The sequence below is a fragment of the Balaenoptera musculus genome, chromosome 1, assembly GCF_009873245.2.
Source record: "Balaenoptera musculus isolate JJ_BM4_2016_0621 chromosome 1, mBalMus1.pri.v3, whole genome shotgun sequence".
Taxonomy (NCBI): domain Eukaryota; kingdom Metazoa; phylum Chordata; class Mammalia; order Artiodactyla; family Balaenopteridae; genus Balaenoptera; species Balaenoptera musculus.
The window spans coordinates 88,243,376-88,265,436 of record NC_045785.1 but is presented as its reverse complement, the minus strand read 5'-3'; the positions used below and the strand labels follow the sequence as shown (position 1 = coordinate 88,265,436).

Below are 22,061 nucleotides of genomic sequence, written 5' to 3'. Positions count from 1 at the left end.
GAAATTGATGCAAAATTTTGAAGCCCACGGTTTAACACCAACCTGCTTTTTCATTTTTTTGTTTTCCCTAAGCTCCTCTCTCCAATATATTAGTCACACAGGACTACTTGTTATCCTCTGAGTGTACCTGATACTCTCTCAATATCATAACTTTACTCCAGCTCTTCCTGATACCTCAAATGCTTTTTCTTTCATAACTTTCTAGGTCTGTCTTAAATTCTTTCGCTATAGGGACCTTTTCAAAGTTGCCTAAGTTGAAATTAATTGTCCTTAATCATTTATTAGCATGGTGTAGGTGAAAAATCTGAGTTCTCATTTGGGCTCTGCAGTGTGACCTTAACCAAATTTGTAATTCTGTGCATCTCAGCTTCTTCCTTTGTAAGGCAGAGATAATGTTTACTTGACAACATTATTGTTAAACAAGACGATATAAGCAAAGTGTCCAGCAGGCACTCAGTAGTGAATGAATCGGTAAGTGCTAGTAACCATTCCCTCCTCTCTATTGAAACTTTAAAATACAATCAGAAGCAAACCTAGGGTAAAGTCATTTAATCTGATCTCAATTTGAGGACATGGACCATGTTTATTTCTGTTTGTATCCCTAGCACCCAGCATAGTACCTGGCTTAGAGTAGCTTTTGTTTGAATTGAGAGTTTAAGGTCACAGCTACTATGTGGCAGAGGTGGGCTAGAATCCAGTTCTGCTGAATCTAACTGACAGGGAGGATGTTATGCAGATTTATGCATTGTTCAGAATGTGACATTTATTTTGAAAAATAGCATTTTTTAAATTGTTTTTTAAACTTCATTTTATATTGTTCCTATGACATTAACCATTACAGTGGAGGAAATAAGATTTGTGATTTCAGGTCCTCTGAAAGCTCACGCTTTTCTACAAGATATTTCTCTGGAGGTTTTTGAAGTAAACGTGGGGAATAGTTTTAATCAATGGGCTTCTCCTCCTCTTTTTCCCCCCAGCATCTAATGCATATAGGCTTTTGGAATATATGCAACAAAATCATTAATAGGATTGGAAATTTATCATAGTAATAAAACTTCCAGTGTTATGTAGAGAACACTTTATTTAATGGATGCTTCCTGAATTTTTTACAATTTATCAAGTATGACACACTTCTAAAAGTGTAAAGTTATCAACCACAGTGTCATATCACTATGGCAGTATGTACTAGAAAAAACTTCAGAAGATGAAAACGAAGCATAATGACATTGTAGAGCTGAAAAGGCCCTCACAAACCTAACTCAGTCCACTTTTTTTTATAAATTAGGGAATTGAAAGGTGTCATCGTGTCCCCTGCCCCCCATCCTGCCAAGAACACTTAATTTAAGTGGAATTGGAGTAAGAGTTTAATCTGTATCACATACATTGCTTTAGATACTAGGAAGATAGAAACAAAACATTCTCTTGTTTTAAAGGTAATTCTTCCTATCTTAGTGGTGTTTACCAGCGCTGCTTGTTCCTTTTTAGATAATGTACAAGTTATGGTAACCTCATCATGTGAACTAAGATTTAATATCCAGTCATATATTTAATAAGAAATTTAACTAAAATGACATGTATTTAACCAATATAAATTACAAGTCAGAGCATAACAAAAACTAAACAATTGAATCTAGCCTTAGTCAACTATTACCAAGTTTTTCCATCAACACTCAGTTACTCTGTCTGTACTTCTGTAGAAGTAGTAGAATGCGGAAAAAGTTTAAAACATCTTTAAAAGAATAACTTAAAACTGAACAAATTCAATTTGTTAGTTTATTTTCCCTTCACATCAGGGAAAGACCATTGTTATTTAATTCTAGCAGAATAGTTTGAGAACTACTTGTGCAGAGATGATTTTTCACCATTTCCCCTTTGTTTCCTGAATTATTTAAATATTTTTGCTTAGTTTAATTAATGTTTATGAACACCTTTATTTATATGCCTCTGTTCAATACTGGGTTTTCTAAGATGCAGTACAGAATGTGTAAAGCTATGGTTTTTTCCCTTTAGGGTTTAGATTTACTCTGGGATTAGATAGATAATAACTTGTTGACAATACTTCTGTGGATATATTGCATAGAGAGTCTGTTGATCAGATGTAGTTTGTGAATCTTAAAAAAAGTTTTTTGTGTATGCATAAGGGAAGCGAACATGTTTTCTTACTTCCTTTGTTGTAAACATTAAAGTATTTTAATATTATTCACACTTTAAATTTTTCAAATGAAATCTCTCATAAATCAATTTGGTCATTTCAGGTGGTTTTTTTTTTTTTTTTTTTTTTTAAGATATCACTTATAGAGGGAATGTAAAAATCACTACACATGAACTGAATTACAAAACAGAACAGAGTCACACATTTAGAAAACACACTATGGCTGCTTAACGGGAAAGCTGAGGTGGGGTGATGCATAAAACAAGGGTTTGAAATTAGCACAGATCAGGTGGTATTTAATGTGAAAAATTGTTATAAAACTGATGGTTTGTCTTTCAATAGATGTTATTTGAGAATCAGCCCAGTAAGGTTGTATACCAGGCTAACAGTAGGCATTCCACATCATTTATCTCATTTAATCCTCACAACAACCTCTTTTTACAGGAGAGAAAAATTTATCCTCAGGTTGAAAACCTGATTGCTTACTTGGAGAAAAATAGGAATTTAAACTTCAGATCCAGCGTGCTTTCCAAACATCTGTTCATAAGTTAGGGACAACCTGTGGAGGATCTTGTGGCTTAAGATGGAAAATGTTAGCTATACAAATGGTAGTAATAATTCATTTCATGTGAATGTTTCTGATAGTTGGGCATATCTTTTCATACAGGAGAGTGAGTATTAGACTGAGCATTGAACTACAATCAGTTTCTAATCCAGTTCACAGAAAGGTTGGTATTTATTTCTTTTGAAATAAATATTTTTCTTTTTTTGAGATATGGTAATTCTGTACATTATAATTATTTTTGTTCTTTAAGAATGTGAGATCTTTGTTATATCATCTTGCTTTTTAATTTTGGGCCATCTTATAACTCGCAGATCTGGGGTGGTAGAATCTACTAAGACAACAACTGAGAGATTATTATATCATATATTTCTAAAGCATGCAAGAATTGGGGATTGGGACAACAGTCTCCTTAGGTTTGCCCCATTGCACTTTTTTTTGGCCACCCCTTGTGGTTTGCCAGATCTTAGTTCCCGGACCAGGGATCGAACCCCACCAGGGATCAAACCTGTGCCCGTGCCCCTTGCAGTGGAAGCTCAGAGTCCTAACCACTGGACCTCCAGGGAATTCCCCCATTACACTTTTTTAAGTTGCTAGAATATATATTGCTACCCTGTAGAATTAGCATTTCATGTAAATGTGAGAACAGAATGAATTGAAGCACTGCAGAGAGATATTTTTGAATCTTTTTGCCTTTTGAAGAGAGGTGTTTAGAGCATCAGTCTAAGCTGACTTAAAAGTATGAGTCATTAACAGAAATGAGGATATAGAATGGAGAGCTAAGAAATACATCTGTTTTCTCTGTGTCATAGCTTTCCCTATACATATTCAAGGATCTAATGGTGTTAGTAGCAGCTTCAGTTTTTTATAGCATCTTGGGGTGGATTTCAAGAAATACTTAAATAGAAGCTGCTTTAAGAACAGCGCCTTCTGAAGCAGAGCAAACACCTAGGTTGCTAATTTTCCAGGGTAGAGATTATATATTATACTTCTTACATGTCATTCCTTTGCCTGCTGTACCTCTTCGTTTTCCAGCTCTACTCATAAAAGTGGTTTAGATTTTTCTAGCACCCTAGCGGTTCCTCAGTAGCCACAAGTAGATTTTATTTCTAAGTAGAAACTTAATCTTAACCTCTATTAGCCCATCATCTTGCTAGTCCTGTTTTCCTTGTGCCATTGTGCTCTGAAATACATAATTTCTGTGTACTTTTCTGTGAGTTTTAGCTGCTGTGATAAAATGGTCTTTATGAAAGGTATTCACTTCATTTGAAACTGAAAACAGATGGGGTTCCACATCAGTGGCCACTTAGAGTGGGAGAGAATAGGCTCTTAGGAAGAAGCCCTGGCAGCCTGTCACATGATACCCCTGTCCTCTGCCTGAGAGACAAATGTTCCTTTCTTATCTAGGGTAGATGATTGTTTGTCATTTCTGCTGATGTATTTACCACTTTGGAAATACCAGACAATTAACTTGAGGGAAACTGAAAGTATAATTGAGTATGATATGATCAGTGGTAAAGAATACTTTTGTTATGGTATAGTGCACCAAAGGCTGGGTCTAAACTTTCTTAAGCCTCTGATAGAATGATATATTCTTCAACTTTCAACTCCTAGCATTTAATTAGCTTTTATAGACCCCTTTCCTTCCCACCTTCCACCCTATGTGGCTCTCAAGGAGCAGAATATTTACCCCTATTTAAGATGCTAAAGTCTCCAAAGACCAATGAAAACCCAGCAGCATCAGAAGACAGAGCTGTCTGAACTATAACAGCGATACGTTGATGATACTAGATGATTTCATGTCCAAGAAGGAAGAAATTACTCTAAAAGCCAAATCTACTGAAAACATTAAAAATAACAATCTTTCTTTTAGGATTTAGTTATCCGTCTGACTGATGATACTGATCCATTTTTTCTGTATAACCTTGTTATATCAGAGGAAGATTTTCAGAGGTAACTATATTTTTCTGTTCTTTGATCTAGGAATAAGTAAGTTTTTAAGTTTTATGAATGTATCGGTACTATCCTCTTTGAAACACATACCTATTAGAAACATTTGGGCATTTTGGGAACATTGGACTATTTATACCATAATTATTCAGGCTGTTTTTGAAAATAAATATTTCATAGATTATCAGCATTTTGCCTAACAGCTCAGAAGTTTGGAGCTTTAGCTAGATTTATTGACCTTTTCCCTCCATTGAATAAGCTCTATAAAAATCAAAGTTCCTTAGCTTAATTCTTGATTATAATGGGTGTTCAGTAAATAAAAGAATAGTCTTTCAGGATGTTATTTGTAATTGAATACAGTAATTAAAATTCTAAAAAAAATTGTTTTCCTGTCTTCTGCATAGTTTAAAATTGCAACAAGGTCTTCTGATAGACTTCTCAGCTTTCCCACAAAAATTCATAGATCTCCTTCAGCAGTGTACTCAAGAACATGCCAAAGAAATTCCAAGGTAAGTCTCAGAAGAGCACTATATCATTAAACTTCTCTCAAGACAGACTCTTCTTTGTAAGACAAGTTGATGGCAAAATATTCTATATATTATAAGTACCTCTGTCTATTTTCAAAGCTGTGGTGAGAGGTTCATAAATCTCAAATTTATAAAATCAGAAATATTTGCCCCTTAATTTTCACGTTTTGGCAAAGCCATTAAAGTTACCTGAAATATTTAACAGCATCAAATGTATATTTTTCCCAAAGGTTATATTCCATTTATAGTTATTATAAAATATTGGCTATATTCCCTGGGTTGTGCAATATATCCTTGTAGCTTATTTATTTTATACATAGCAGTTTGTACCTCTTAATCCTCTACCCCTATATTGCCCCTCCCCCTTCCCTCTACCTACTGGTAACCACTAGTTTGTTCTCTATATCTCTGTGTGTTTCTTTTTTGTTATATTCACTAGTTTGTTGTATTTTTTAGATTCCTCATATAAGTGATATCCTACAGTATTTGTCGTTCCTGACTTATTTCACTTAGCATAATACCCTCTAGGTCTATCCATGTTGTTGTGAATGGCAAATTTCATTCTTTTTTGTACTCTATTGTGTATATATACCACATCTTCTTGATCCATTCATCTGTTGATGGAAACTTAGGTTGCTTCCATATCTTGGCAATTGTAAATAATGCTGCTATGAACGTTGGGGTACGTGTATCTTTTAGAATTAGTGTTTTTGTTTGATTTGGATATGTACCCAGGAATGGAATTGCTGGGTCATAAGGTAGTTCTGTTTTTAGTTTTTTGAGACACGTCGCTACTGTTTTCCACAGTGGCTGCACTAATTTACATTCCCACCAACAGTGTAGGAGGGTTCCCTTTTCTCCACATGCTCGTCAACATTTGTTATTTGTGTTCTTTTTGATGATAGCCGTTCTGACAGGTGTGAGGTAATATCTCATTGTGGTTTTGATTTGCATTTACCTGATGATTAGCCATGTTGAGCATCTTTTCATGTTCTTGTTGGCCATGAGTATGTCTTTGAAAAAATGTCTGTTCAGGTCTTCTGCCCATTTTTTAGTCAGGTTGTTTGTTTTTTCGATATTAAGTTATATAAGCTGTTTATGTATTTTGGATATTAGCCCTTCATTGGTCATAACATTAACATTTGCAAATATTTTCTCCCATTCAGTAGGTTGTCTTTTTGTTTTGTTGATGGTTTTCTTATGTTATGCAAAAGCTTTTTAAATTTAATTAGGTCCCATTTGTTTATTTTTGCTTTTATTTCCTTTTCTTTTAGGAGATAGATCTAAATATTGCTACAATTTATGTCAGAAAGTGTTCTGCCTGTGTTCTCTTCTAGGAGTTTTATGGTTTTCGGCCTTACATTTAGGTCTTTAATCCATTCTGAGTTTTAATTTTTTATATGTTGTTACAGAATTTTCTATTTTGTTCTTTTACATGTAGCTGTCCAGTTTTTCCAGCACTACTTATTGAAGAGACTGTCTTTCCCCATTGTATATTCTTGCCTCCTTTGTTGTAGATTAATTAACCATAAGTGTGTGGGTTTATTTCTGGGCTCTCTGTTCTGTTCCATTGATCTATGTGTCTGTTTTGGTGCCAATATTACTGTCTTGACTACTGTAGCTTTGTAGTATGGTCTGAAGTCAGGAAGTATGATTCCTCCAGCTGTGTTCTTCTTTCTCAAGATTGTTTTGCCTATTCAGGGTCTTTTGTGTTTCCATATAAATTAAAAAATTTTTTTGTTCTAGTTCTGTGAAAAGTGCCCTTGGTATTTGGATAGGGATTACATTGAATCTGTAGATTGCCTTGGGTAGTATGGTCATTTTAACAGTATTGGTTCTTTCAGTCCATGAACATGGCATATCTTTCCATCTGTTTGTATCGTCTTCAATTTCTTTCATCAGTGTCTCGTCTTACAGTTTTCTGAATACAGGTCTTTTATCTCTTTAGGTAGGTTTATTCCTAGAAATTTTATTCCTTTTGGTGCAATTGTAAATGGGATTGTTTCCTTAGTTCCTCTTTTTGATAGTTTTGTTGTTAGTGTTCAAGTATATGTTTTTGTAATGAACTTGGAAAAAGGGAATAATAAGATTTTGTGTGCACATATATCTGTATTTGTTTAGTGTAACACCTGATCCTTTCCTTGTAAAGCTTGCAAACCTTTTATGTATAAATTTCATCAATTGATGATTCTTGTTTGAATTAATTATTTCATTAGCAACTATAAAATTATGCTTGTCCAATTCCATCATTCTTCCTATATTTATTAGATATAATTCTTCTATAAAGAAGAACTTTCCTTTATCAATTAGAGCTATTTGATTACTCTGAAAATTCATACAGGAAAGGATAAATGCTCAATTCTTACTTTTAAATTGTCAGTTTTCAGAGTAAGGAGTTGTTACTCTAGTTACTTTTGTGGTTTCAATGGGTTTTTGATTTGTTTTTGTTTTTAGTGTTTTGTTTTCTCTCTCTGCTCATCTGTTTCTCATTGTGAACTCATGGACATTTATATATTCATTGTTTTCAATCAATAGATAAATCTCCGTTTTACTGTTTACACTAATTAATCCAGTTTTACCATTGGGAGTCCTTTCATATTGGCTCCTATGATTCCACTTTGCTCCCTTTTCTGATCCTTTTAATCATTGATGATCCAGTAGAGCTCATGATTCAATGGGAGAGTTTCACTGTCTCATGAATGTGTTATGTGACACTTTCTTTTCAAAGGTTTTTGCTACAGTTAGTTTCTCCAGAAGCTATTTTGGATAGCTCACCTGCTTTTTTAAATGTGGTAGAGACAAATCCTTTTAAGCATCTTACACACCTTTCATTAAAACTGTTACCTGGAAATGATGTGGAAATAAAGAAGTTTCTAGCAGACTGTTTGAAATGTAGCAAGGTAAGATTTAAATTTAAGTTAGTCTTTTAAATAAGTCCCAAAGCTCTCTGATAAACCACTGAAAAGCTATATTGCTATTAGATTTTGTTTTCTGAATAAAGTTCTTTTAAAGATGTCCAGGAAATTTTTATAACATGTACTGACTTTATTGTTTTAGTCAAGGTACAACAGGATAGAACTGGACCAGGAATTGAGAAACTTAGGTCCCAGGATTTTTACTAATTTTCTGTGACCTTGAGCAGTCACTTAAACTCTTGGTGTCTTGGTTTCATCAGCTGGTAGATATGTATGGAAATATGTACCCTTTCTAGGCTATCTTAAATGAGATAAAATATATGAAAGTGTCTTGAAGATTCGAAAGTGCTCTATAACTATATAAGGTACGTGGCACAAGGAAACAACATTGGGATGCCTTGTAAGAGTTTTCAGAAAGTCTTTTTAGTCAAATACTATGGATTGGTGCATCTCAAGATTTAAGGGTTAGGCAGATCTTCTAGGGATCTTGCTCGTGCAGATTCTAACTCAGAAGGTTTGAGGTGGAGCCTGAGATTCTGTATTTCTGACAAACTCCCAGGGTGGTACTGATGCTTACTTTTCTGCACTTTGAGTAGCACAGCTACAGATGATTAAATTAAATTGTAAGCTGCATAATTTTATTTTTATAAATAGGAAGAAAAATTATCATTGACACAATCACTAGATGACGTTACCAGGCAACTGAATTTCACACAAAAGGTAATTCAAATTTCATTTTGTCTTTGTAAGTCATCCAAACATAGGCTCTGAATTGCTTCTTGAATCAAATCTAGGCTTTTGTGTATTTTTTTTCAAAGCACACTGCCATTGAATTCCCCCTCCTTTTTGCCACCCTTCCCCTACCAGTTGTCTAAATCTGATGCTTTTTTCTTCTTGATAGTTTATTCTATCCAAACATTTCTGTTATCCCCAGTATATGACACATTCTCTCCAAGTCTTCATTAAATAATATATAGTATCTGTCATATGTTAGGTCTGCTCCTCTTTAATTCACCTCATTCCTCTTGTCTAAATGGCTTTTCAGTTCCTGTCTTCTAAATCTTTCCCTTCCTTCCTTCTGTTAAGTTTAGAATTAATTCCTCTGATAGGCTTATCATCATTTCAGTCATAGCTACTCCTTGAAATTGAGGACCAAAGTATCTGATAAGCTGCATGGCTTCAGGTAGAAAATAGTCCTGCACCACATGACCCATCTTGGGAACCTGTGTTACTGGGTTTTAGCTGTATAAGTAAACTACAGTTGACCCTTGAACAACACGCGGGTTAGGGACACTGGCCCCCTGCACAGTTGAAAATTCTTGCATAAGTTTATAGTCAGCCCTCCATATCTATGGTTCCACATCATCAGATTCAACTAACCGTGGGTTGTGTAGTATTGTAGTACGTATTTCTTGAAAAAAAATCTGAGTATAAGCGTACCTGTGCATTTCAAACCTGTGTTGTTTAAGGTCATCTGTACTACTTATGACTTGGTCTACCCTGGGTTTCTTTTTTTCTTAATGCCAGAGGAGAGGATTGAGAGGCGAAGAGCCAGATTTAACTAAAAGGTTAGTGATTGTTAAACTGTGGACCATTTTAACTCTAAAACTGCTTTTATTCTAATCTTGGTTTCTTTAAATACAGAAAAATCTGTGTAAGAAAAGACTTTGAGTATGTCTTAAAAAGCTGTGATTCCATCTCCTTTAATATACTTCGCAAATATTTTCATGTTCCAATCTAATAACATATTCAAGAATTTTAATATTTCATACTGAACTCTACTGCAGACATTATCAGAAAAAATCCAAGAATTAGATAAGTTACGGAACGAATGGGCATCACACACAGCAACATTGTCGAATAAGCATTCCCAGGAACTGACGAATGAGAAGGAAAAAGCTTTGCAGGTATGAATGTTAAAAAAACTGGAAAAATATTTTGTTATTGCCGTTAGTCATTTTGTTAATTATGAAAGTAATACATGCTTGCTTTAAAATTTTCAAACAGTGCGGAAGTATATAAAAATTAAGTCTCTCCTTAAAAATCTTGCTACCCAGAGATAATTTATAAACATTTTGATATTTGTTTTTCCAGACTTTATATATGTAAATAATATACAATTTATAAATAATTGTTTATATTTATAAATTTAGAAATATGTAAATTGGGAGATATGTACACACGTATCTGAGTTTTGGTTTTTTTCTAAGCTAACGAGGTCCTCCTGGATATATTGATTGTAACTTTTTTTTCACCTAACTTGATATCGTAGATATCGTTTTTTTTTTTATCAGTTCAGAAGTGGCTGAGTAGTATTCATTACTTGGGACATAACATAAATTATTTAAGTACTTACTAACTGATGGACATTTAAATGCTTCAAATCTTGGTTATTGCAAATAATATTGCAGTGAACATTTTTATTCCTAGAAGTGAGATTGCAATATACCCATATAAAATATTAACAGATATTGCAAATTCGCCACCCAAAAATGTTGTACCAAATGGAATCCCAAAGACAGTGTATGATCATACTTACTTCCCCATATTCTTGATACTATTAACCTTCTTAATATCTGCTACCTGATAGGTATTATAGTAGTATTAATTTTAATTTATACTTCTTAGATTTTTAGTGAAGATAAGTATCTTTTAATATGACTTTTGGCCATTTTAATTTCTTCTGTGGATTATTTCTTTTAATATCTTTTGCTTTCTCTGTGCGACTCTCATTTTCTACTGCTTTGTAGTGTGGATTTACAGTATTTTATACCTTTTATATCATATTAATTTCTTTAATTAATGTTAATTTATTCTTTAATATAAAATTCTATTTTTGCTTTTTGCACCTTACTAAATGTTTGCTTTTAAGGGTACTGCTTGATAACAGTTTATGTGTACTTTCACCCAAATTAAGATTCAGAAAATTGTACCACCCCTTTAAAAGGTTTCCTTGTGTGCCTTCCCAATCCATTTCATACTCCCACAGGAAGCCCATCACTTCAAAACAGGTTTTGCCTGTTCTTGAACTTTAGATAAATAGACACATACAGTATGTACTTATTTGTGTGTGGCTTCTTCACTCAGCATAATATCTCTGAGATTCAGTTATATTCTTGGGTGTTTCTTTTTGTTGTTGTGTAGGATTCTATTATATGAACATGCCATAACTTATCTATTTTCCTGTTGGGAGACATTTGAATTGTTTCTGACATTTTGCTATTATTAAACTGTTATGAACTTTCTTGTACATGTCTTTTTGTGAACACATGTACTGATTTTCCTTGGGTATATATTTAGGATTAGAATGGCTAGGTTCTAGTGTAGACATATGTTTAGCTTTAGTAGAAACTGTCAAACAGTTTTCCGAAGTGGATATATCAGATCACACTGCCATTCAGTGGGTGTATGGTAGTACCTCATAATGAACTCTTTTTCATATGTATATAGACCGCTTGGATATTCTCTTGTGAAGTGCCCATTTGAGTCTTCAGCCTATTTATTAATTGTGCAATCTGTGTTTTTCTTAATGATTTGTAGGAGTTCTTTGTATATTCTGGACATGAGTCCTTTGTTAGATACATGCACTGTGAATATTTTCTGTCCATGGCTTGCCTTTTCATTTCTGGTGTAAAGCAAGGATATTATACCTTTACCTACTATGTATATTATAAACATTGTATTTTAGCCTGTCATTTGCATTTATTAGTATCTCTTGCCATATATAGTTCTTTTTTTAATTTTTATATTCTTAAATTTAAATTTTAATTATTTTATTTATTTTAAAAATTTTGTTTATTTATTTTTTGGGCTGCACCATGCGGCATGTAGAATTTTAGTTCTCCGACCAGGGATCGAACCTGCGCTGCCTGCATTGAAAGCACAGAGTCTTAACCACTGGACCGCCAGGGAAGTCCCTATAGTTCTTTTTATTTGATTGTCATCCAGTCTTTCAATCTGTGTCTTTATGGTATAAGGCTTCATTTTATGTTTGGAAAGCCTTTGCCACACCAAGGTTATGAAAGATATTCTCTGGTATTCTCTTCTAATACTTCTGTAATTTTCTTGTTGAATTTAACTTTTTAATCTGTTTGGAGTATATTTTTCTGGAGTATGAGATGGATTTTTTTTGGCATATAGTCAGTGAGTTGTTACAATACTATATTTTCCAGTGATTTAAAATGCAACCTTTAATATATACTAAATTCCTTTATTTATTTGGTCTTGTTTCTGGGCCATTGGGTAGAACTGATATCCTTGGAATTTTCTTGTCCAGTGTAGAGAAATATCTCTTCATTTATTTGAAGAGATATTTCTTATTTGTTTAAAACAGGTTTATAGTTTACTCTTTATTTACCTCCTTTTCTCTTTCTTTTTCTCTTTTACAGTTCTTGTTAAATGTTTTTGCCTAGAGATTTTACAGATTTTTGCTCTATAAATGGGACCATCTATCACACCCCACTACTGCGATAATTTCTAAGTGTTTATTGCTTATGTGTATTAATGTCATACCCATTAATTCTAGATTATATTTACAAATTTGCATTTTAATTTACATATTCTATTAGTTTTAGAGATTCTCTTAGGTTTTTCTGGTAGATATGTAAACTATAAAGAATGGTAATTTATCTCTTCCAAGATTTATATCTTTTTTTTCTTATGCAGAGAAATGATAAATAATAGTGGAATCCTAATCTTGTTTCAGTTTTTTTTAAATTTTTATTTTATATTGAAGTACAGTTGATTTACAGTATTGTGTTAGTTTCAGGTGTATAGCAAGGTGATTTCAGTTTTATATATATATGTATATCCATTCTTTTTCAGAGTCTTTTCCCATATAGGTTATTACAGAATTATTGAGTAGAGTTCCGTGTGCTATACAGTAGGTCCTTGTTGATTATCTGTTTTATATATAGTAGTGTGTATGTTAATCCCAAACTCCTAATCTATCTCTACCCCGCTCCTTTCCCTTTTGGTAACCATAAGTTTGTTTTCAAAGTCTGTGAGTCTGTTTCCATTTTGTAAATAAGTTTATTTGTATCATTTTTTTAGATTCCACATATAAGTGATATCATGTGGTATTTGTCTTTGTCTGTCTGACTTTCTTCACTTAGTATGGTAATCTTTAGGTCCATCCATGTTGCTGCAAATGGCATTATTTCATTCTTTTTTATGGCTAAGATTCCTCTGTATATAAGTACCACATCTTCTTTATCCATTCCTCTATCAATGGACTTTTAGGTTGCTTCCATGTCTTGGCTACTGTAAATAGTGCTGCAGTGAATACTGGGGTACGTGTATCTTTTCAAATTATGGTTTTCTCCAGATATATGCCCAGGAGTGGGATTGCTGGGTCATATGGTAGCTCTATTTTTAGTTTTTTGTTTTTTTTTTTTTAAAGATTTATTTATTTAATTGATTGATTGGTTGCTATGTTGGGTCTTCGTTTCTGTGCTAGGGCTTTCTCTAGTTGCGGCAAGCGGGGGCCACTCTTCATCGCGGTGCGCGGGCCTCTCAGTATCGCGGCCTCTCTTGTTGCGGAGCACAGGCTCCAGACGCGCAGGCTCAGCAGTTGTGGCTCACGGGCCCGGTTGCTCCGCGGCATGTGGGATCTTCCCAGACCAGGGCTCGAACCCGTGTCCCCTGCATTGGCAGGCAGATTCTCAACCACTGCGCCACCAGGGAAGCCCCTATTTTTAGATTTTTAAGGAACCTCCATACTACTCTCCATAGTGGTTGTACCAATTTACATTCCCACCAACAGTGTAGGAGGGTTCCCTTTTCTCCACACCCTCTCCAGCATTTACTGTTTGTAGACTTTTTATTACTGGTGTGAGGTGATAGATACCTCACTGTAGTTTTGACTTGCATTTCTCTAATAATTAGTGATGTGGAGCATCTTTTCATATGCTTTTTGACCATCTGTATGTCTTCTTTGGAGAAATGCCTACTTAGGTCTTCTGCCCATTTTTTGACTGGGTTGTTTGTTTTTTGATATTGAACTGTATGAGCTGTTTGTATATTTTGGAGATTAATCCCTTATTGGTCGCTTCATTTGCAAATATTTTCTCCCATTCTGTGGGTTGTCTTTTCATTTTGTTTGTGGTTTCCTCTGCTGTGCAAAAGCTTTTAAGTTTCATTAGGTCCCATTTGTTTATTTTTGTTTTTATTTTCATTACTCTAGGAGGTGGATCCAAAAAGATCTTGCTGTGATTTATGTCAAAGAGTGTTCTGCCTATGTTTTCCTCAAAGAGTTTGATAGTATCCGGTCTTACATTTAGGTCTTTAATCCATTTTGAGTTTAATTTTCTGTATGGTGTTAGAGAATGTTCTAATTTCATTCTTTTACATGTAGCTGTCCAGTTTTCCCAGCACCACTTATTGAAGAGACTGTCTTTTTTTCCTCCATTGTATATTCTTACCTCCTTTGTTATAGATTAATTGACCATAGGTGTGTGGGTTTATTTCTGGGCTTTCTATCCTGTTCCATTGATCTATATTTCTGTTTTTGTGCCAGTACCATAGTGTTTTGATGACTGTAGCTTCATAGTATAGTCTGAAGTCAGGGAGCTGGATTCTTCAAGCTCCATTTTCTTTCTCAGGATTACTTTGGCTATTTGGGGTCTCTTGTATTTCCATACAAATTATAAAATTTTTTGTTCTAGTTCTATGAAAAATGCCATTGGTAATTTTTTTTTTTTTTTTTTTTTAATTTATTTATTTATTTTTGGCTGTGTTGGGTCTTCGTTTCTGTGCGAGGGCTTTCTCTAGTTGTGGCAAGCGGGGGCCACTCTTCATCGTGGTGCACGGGCCTCTCACTATCGTGGCCTCTCTTGTTGCGGAGCACAGGCTCCAGATGCGCAGGCTCAGTAGTTGTGGCTCACGGGCCCAGCCGCTCCGCGGCATGTGGGATCTTCCCAGACCAGGGCTCGAACCTGCGTCCCCTGCATTGGCAGGCAGATTCTCAACCACTGCGCCACCAGGGAAGCCCCCGCCATTGGTAATTTGATTGTTATTGTATTGAACCTGTAGATTGCCTTGGGTAGTATAGTCATTTTGACAATATTGATTCTTCCAATCCAAGAACATGGTATATCTTTCCATCTGTTTGTGTCATCTTCGATTCTTTCATCAGCATCTTATAGTTTTCAGAGTACCGGTCTTTTTCCTCCTTAGGTAGATTTATTACTAGGTATTTTATTCTTTGATGAGATGGTAAATGGGATTGATTCCTTAATTTCTCTTTCTGATCTTTCATTGTCAGTATATAGAAATGCAAGAGATTTCTGTGTATTAATTTTGGTAAGTTAATCTTTTTTGGTAAATAGCTAAAATATCTCTCCAGTAGGTATGATGTTTGCTCTGCTTTTGAGAAAGTTTTCTTCTTTCTGGCTTCCAAAGAGTGCTAAGTCAGATGAAGTGACTTTTGGGGATTTAACCAAATAATCATTTTTCTCACTTTAATAGTAAAATAATGATAATAATAGATTTTCAAAAGTGGAACCATTTTTGAATTCAGAGAATAATATTTAGTCAAAGATTTTTAATATCCTGTTGAATCAGTTTGCTAATATTTAATTTAGAACATTTGTATGTATATTCACACATGAGATTGGTTTGAGATTACTATTATCCTGCACTCTATCTTAGTCTGCTAATTAAAATTATGCATTTTGGACTATGGTATTAGAATTATGCTAGCGTCAGGAAAGGTATGAAAACATTTTCTGGTTTTCTCTATGCTTTGGAACAGTCAAATAATGAAGAATTATCTGTTCCTTGAAGGCCTGATAGAATTAGCCTTTTATCATTTGGGTCTGATGTTTTTTTTTTTTTTGACAATTTTTCTTTTTTAACATCTTTATTGGAGTATAATTGCTTTACATTGTTGTATTAGATGCTGCTGTATAACATAGTGAATCAGCTATACGTATACATATATCCCCATATCCCCTCCCTCTTGTGTCTCCCTCCCACCCTCCCTATCCCACCGCACTAGGTGGTCACAAAGCACGAGCTGATCTCCCTGTGCTATGTGATGCTTCCCACTAGCTATCTGTTTTATATTTGGTAGTGTATATATGTCAGTCCCACTCTCTCACTTCATCTCAGCTTACCCTTCCCCCTCCCCACATCCTCAAGTCCATTCTCAAAGTCTGCATCTTTATTCCTGCCCTGCCCCTAGGTTCTTCAGAACCTTTTTTGTTTTGTTTTGTTTTGTTTTTTAGATTCCATATATATGTGTTAGCATACTGTATTTGTTTTTCTCTTTCTGACTGACTTCACTCTGTATGACAGACTCTAGGTCCATCCACCTAACTACAAATAACTCAATTTCATTTCTTTTTATGGCTGAGTAATATTCCATTGTATATACGTGCCACATCTTCTTTATTCATTCATCTGTCGATGGACACTTAGGTTGCTACCATGTCCTGGCTATTGTAAACAGTGCTGCAATGAACATTGTGGTACATGACTCTTTTTGAATAATGGTTTTCTCAGAGTATATGCCCAGTAGTGGGATTGCTGGGTCATATGGTAGTTCTAGTTTTAGGTTTTAAGGAACCTCCATACTGTTCTCCATAGTGACTGTCAATTTACATTCCCACCAACAGTGCAAGAGGGTTCCCTTTTCTCCACACCTTCTCCAGCATTTATTGTTTGTAGATTTTTTGTTGATGGCCATTCTGACCAGTGTGAGGTGATACCTCATTGTAATTTTGATTTGCATTTCTCTAATGATTAGTGATGTTGAGCACCTTTCATGTGTTTGTTGGCAATCTGTATATCTTCTTCGGAGAAATGTCTATTTAGGTCTTCTGCCCATTTTTTGATTGGATTGTTTGGTTTTTTGATATTGAGCTGCATGATCTGCTTGTATATTTGGGAGATTAATCCTTGTCTGTTGCTTTGTTTGCAAATATTTTCTCCCATTCTGAGGGGTGTCTTTTCCTCTTGTTTATGGTTTCCTTTGCTGTGCAAAAGCTTTTAAATTTCATTAGGTCCCATTTGTTTATTTTTGTTTTTATTTCCATTTCTCTAGGAGGTGGGTCAAAAAGGATCTTGCTGTGATTTATGTCATAGAGTGTTCTGCCTATGTTTTCCTCTAAGAGTTTTATAGCGTCTGGTCTTACATTTAGGTCTTTAATCAATTTTGAGTTTATTTTTGTGTATGGTGTTAGGGTGTGTTCTAATTTCATTCTTTTACATATAGCTGTCCAGTTTTCCCAGCACCACTTGTTGAAGAGACTGTCTTTTCTCCACTGTATATTCTTGTCTCCTTTATCAAAGATAAGGTGACTGTATGTGCGTGGGTTTATCTCTGGGCTTTCTATCTTGTTCCATTGATCTATATTTCTGTTTCTGTGCCAGTACCATACTGTCTTGATTACTGTAGCTTTGTAGTATAGTCTGAAGTCAGGGAGCCTGATTCCTCCAGCTCCATTTTTCTTTCTCAAGATTGCTTTGGCTATTTGGGGTCTTTTGTGTTTCCATACAAATTGTGAAATTTTTTGTTCTAGTTCTGTGAAAAATGCCATTGGTAGTTTGATAGAGATTGCATTGAATCTATAGATTGCTTTGGGTAGTATAGTCATTTTCACAATGTTGATTCTTCCAATCCAAGAACATGGTGTATCTCTCCATCTGTTTGTATCATCTTTAATTTCTTTCATCTGTGTCTTATGGTTTTCTGCATACAGGTCTTTTGTCTCCCTAGGTAGATTTATTCCTAGGTATTTTATTCTTTTTTGTTGCAGTGGTAAATGCGAGTGTTTCCTTGATTTCTCTTTCAGATATTTTATCATTAGTGTACAGGAATGCAAGAGATTTCTGTGCATTAATTTTGTGTCCTGCTACTTTACCAAATTTATTGATTAGTTCTAGTAGTTTTCTGGTAGCGTCTTTAGGATTCTCTGTGTATATAGTATTATGTCATCTGCAGACAGTGACAGTTTTACTTCTTTTCTGATTTGGATTCCTTTTATTTCTTTTTCTTCTCTGATTGCTGTGGCTAAAACTTCCAAAACTATGTTGAATAATAGTGGTGAGAGTGGGCAACCTTGTCTTGTTCCTGATCTTAGTGGAAATGGTTTCGGTTTTTCAGCATTGAGAACGATGTTGGCTGTGGGTTTGTTATATATGGCCTTTATTATGTTGAGGTAAGTTCCCTCTGTGCCTACTTTCTGGAGAGTTTTTATCGTAAATGGGTGTTGAATTTTGTTGAAAGCTTTTTCTGCATCTATTGAGATTATCATATGGTTTTTATCCTTCAATTTGCTGATATGGTGTATCACATTCATTGATTTGCATATAATGAAGGGATAAAACCCCACTTCATCATGGTGTATGATCAGGTGAGGATTCCTGGGATAAACCCCACTTGATCATGACGTATGATCCTTTTAATGTGCTGCTGGGATAAACCTGGGATAAACCCCACTTGATCATGGTATGTGATCCTTTTAATGTGCTGCTGGCTTCTGTTTGCTAGTATTTTGTTGAGGATTTTTGCATCTGTGTTCATCAGTGATATTGGCCTGTAGTTTTCTTTTTTTGTGACATCTTTGTCTGGTTTTAGTATCAGAAGTCTCTGAGACCACCCTCAGTTCTTTTCATTCTTTTTTCTTTGTTCTGCTCTGTGGTAGTTATTTCCACTATTTTATCTTCCAGGTCACTTATCTGTTCTGCTGCCTCAGTTACTCTGCTATATGATTCCTTCTAGAGAATTTTTAATTTCATTTATTGTGTTGTTCATCATTGTTTGCTTGCTCTGTAGTTCTTCTGGGTCCTTGTTTAAACGTTTCTTGTATTTTCTCCATTCTGTTTCCAAGATTTTGGATCATCTTTACTATCATTACTCTGAATTCTTTTTCAGGTAGACTGCCTCTTTCCTCTTCATTTGTTTGTTGTGGTGGCTTTTTACCTTGCTCCTTCATCTGCTGCATATTTCTCTGTCTTCTCATTTTACTTAACTTCCTGTGTTTGGGGTCTCCTTTTTGCAGGCTGCAGGTTCATAGTTCCTGCTGTTTTTGGTGTCTGCCCCCAGTGGGTAAGGTTGGTTCAGTGGGTTGTGTAGGCTTCCTGGTGGAGGGGACTGGTGCCTGTGTTCTGGTGGATGAGGCTGGATCTTGTCTTTCTGGTGGGCAGGACCATATCTGGTGGTGTGTTTTGGGGTGTCTGTGAACTTAGTATGATTTTAGCCTCTCTGCTAATGGGTGAGGTTGTGTTCCTGTCTTGCTAGTTGTTTGGCATGGCATGTCCCGCACTGTAGCTTGCTGGTCGTTGAGTGGAGCTGGGTCTTAGTGTTGAGATGGAGATCTCTGGGAGAGCTCTCGCTGATTGATATTATGTGGGGCCAGGAGGTCTCTGGTGGTCCAGTGTCCTGAACTCAGCTCTCCCACTTCAGAGGCTGAGGCCTGACACCTGGCTGGAGCATCAAGACCCTGTCAGCCACATGGCTGGAGTGCCTTGACAGTAGGAGAAGCTGGCCTGCAGTGTCTCTCCTGCGCTGCACATTAGAATCACCTGTTTCTTCCTTGTTTTGCCCCAAAGGCAGTGTTCCACAGAAAAACAGTAGCCTTGAAAATAGTCACAGCTCTAAGACAGATTTTTTTTTCCCTTTGTGCTTAGTCGGGTTTCACTTGCTCACAGGGGCCCACGTGCAGAGGCCTCGCACCCGGCTCTTCTGACCGGAGTTCCTAGTGTGGAATGGCTGCTGCCAGCACCTCAGCTCAGGCGGGTCGTGTGCGTGGGTCTGATGCCTTTTCAAGACATTTTTCTTTAGGTTCTTTTCTGATTTCCTTCATGATTATTGGTCCTTTTGGATTTTCTGTTTTTTCTTGAGTTAGTTATGTTAGTTATATTTCCTTAAAAAACCATGTATTTCATCTTTGTGTTTAAATGTATTAGTAAAATATCTTATATGTTGTTTTATGATTTTTAAAGTCTTCATACCATTTCTCTTACGTTCTTAATGTCTTTTTTTTAATGAGACTTGATTGTCTGGTTTTTTGTAGTATTTTTAAAGAACCAGTTTTTTCTTTCATTAATTAGTTCTACACTGTCTCCCCGCCCACCCCGATTTCATTAGTTTCTATTGTTTACTAAAGTTTTTTTTGTCTCTATTTTCAAACAAGTTAGGTTCTAAAAGTCTCATAATAAGTGTATTTGTTTATAACACCAAAATGACTGAAGGATTTGTTTGCATTCCTTACTGCATTTTCTAATAGGATTGTGAATCAGTCCTTTGAGACTTTAAAACCAAGCAAGCCACTCTTCTCTTCTTGCTGATAGTCTATAGGGCAGTGATTTTAAGACTTTAGTGTGCATCAGAATCACCTGAAATAAAGTAGAAAATGTAAATATTGTAATCCTATCCATTACACTTTTTAAAACAAAAGCTCCAAAATTCTGATTATCGCTGGAATAAAGCCAGTTCTTTATTTTTATAATCTTTGGTCTCTGTTGCCTTCAGTGTGTTTGATTACCCTCTTAGACAGTTGCAGTTAGCATCTGTACCAGTTTACTCATTGTTTTTTTTTTTCTTGATTGCTCCTTGAGTGTTTTCTTCCAAGGTTGCATTTTCAGTTTTATATGGACTCTTTTTTTCTGTTTTCTCTCTTTTTCTTCCTTCTTCTCTCAATTTCAGTTTTCCAGAAATGAGGAATTCTTAAAATAGTTATGTAAAATTCCCAAAGTATTTTATGAGAGAGACACTCTCTTGGTTTTGTGGTAGGAATTTTTGAATGGGTACAACTTTTCTGGAATGCAGTTTTGGAGCTAGTATCAAGCTTTATATTTGTTTACATATTTTTGACCTATAATGGATCATAAGGAGTAATCTGAATTTGGATGTATGCTTACGTACAAAAATATTAACCATAGTTTTATTTGTAATTGCGAAAAATTGGGAACTTAGTATCCATAGTAGAGCAGAGGTTAATTGCATTATGGTATAGCCATGGGATAGAATATTGTGCAGCTATTAAAAGTATTTACAAAGAGTTTTTTTAATGATGTGAGGAGGTGCAAATGCTAAAGTATTAAAAAGCATGATTAAATTGTGTAAACAGGTTGGTCTCATTTTGTTAAATTTAACTATGTGTGTTATGTGTGTATGTGTGGTGTCAGTATAAGTGTATAAATGACTTGAAAGGAATATTCCTAAATATTTAGAATGACTCCTTGGATGAGATTATCGGTTATTTGTGATTTCTTTCTTTATGCCTTTAAGAGAATGTGTAACTTTCATAATCAGAAAAATACTCTTTATTTTTAAAATGTATTTAGGATTTGATAGTGTTCATCAACAGAAATTATTATTTAAAATTTTTTAAATTTGTTATTGAAAGATTCTTTAAATTCTATAGTGCTTTACAGTTTTTAAAGTTTCACATACATAATTTTATATAATCCCATAATAACCCTTTTTTAATCCTCTAACCCTATATAGCCCCTCCCCCTTCCCTCTCCTCACTGATAACCACTAGTTTGTTCTTTATATCTGTGAGTCTGCTTCTTTTTTGTTTTATTCACTAGTCTGCTGTATTTTTTAGATTCCACATATAAGTGATATCATACAGTATTTTTCCTTCTCTGACTTATTTCATTTAGCATAATGCCCTCCAAGTCCAATGACAGAAATTATTAAGATAGATTAGTGGTATGATTCAAAGAGGTACCAGAGATTTCAGAGTTACAACTATGTTCAAATTTTATTGTTGGTAAAATGTAACAGCTAAATGTAAGACTGAGCAATACCTTGTCAATTTTACAAGTTTAGATGTTTCTTTCATTAGAAGACATATATACTGGTTGTAAAAAACTGAAACAGGGGCTTCCCTGGTGGTGCAGTGGTTGAGAGTCTGCCTGCCAGTGCAGGGGACATAGGTTCGAGCCCTGATCTGGGAGGATCCCACATGCCGCGGAGCAGCTAGGCCCGTGAGCCACAA

The 22,061-nt window shown here is 35.1% G+C and overlaps 1 protein-coding gene across 1 annotated transcript in view; it reads left to right on the top strand.

Annotated features, from left to right (window-relative positions):
• SASS6 (SAS-6 centriolar assembly protein) overlaps window positions 1-22,061 on the top strand; it is a 52,950-nt gene that overhangs the window by 3,674 nt on the left and 27,215 nt on the right. The window contains exons 2-7 of the mRNA XM_036851393.1: window positions 2,820-2,880; window positions 4,588-4,667; window positions 5,069-5,173; window positions 7,920-8,091; window positions 8,761-8,826; window positions 9,894-10,013. Of these exons, the coding sequence (XP_036707288.1) occupies window positions 2,820-2,880; window positions 4,588-4,667; window positions 5,069-5,173; window positions 7,920-8,091; window positions 8,761-8,826; window positions 9,894-10,013 (604 nt within the window). The remainder of the gene's footprint in view (window positions 1-2,819; window positions 2,881-4,587; window positions 4,668-5,068; window positions 5,174-7,919; window positions 8,092-8,760; window positions 8,827-9,893; window positions 10,014-22,061) is intronic.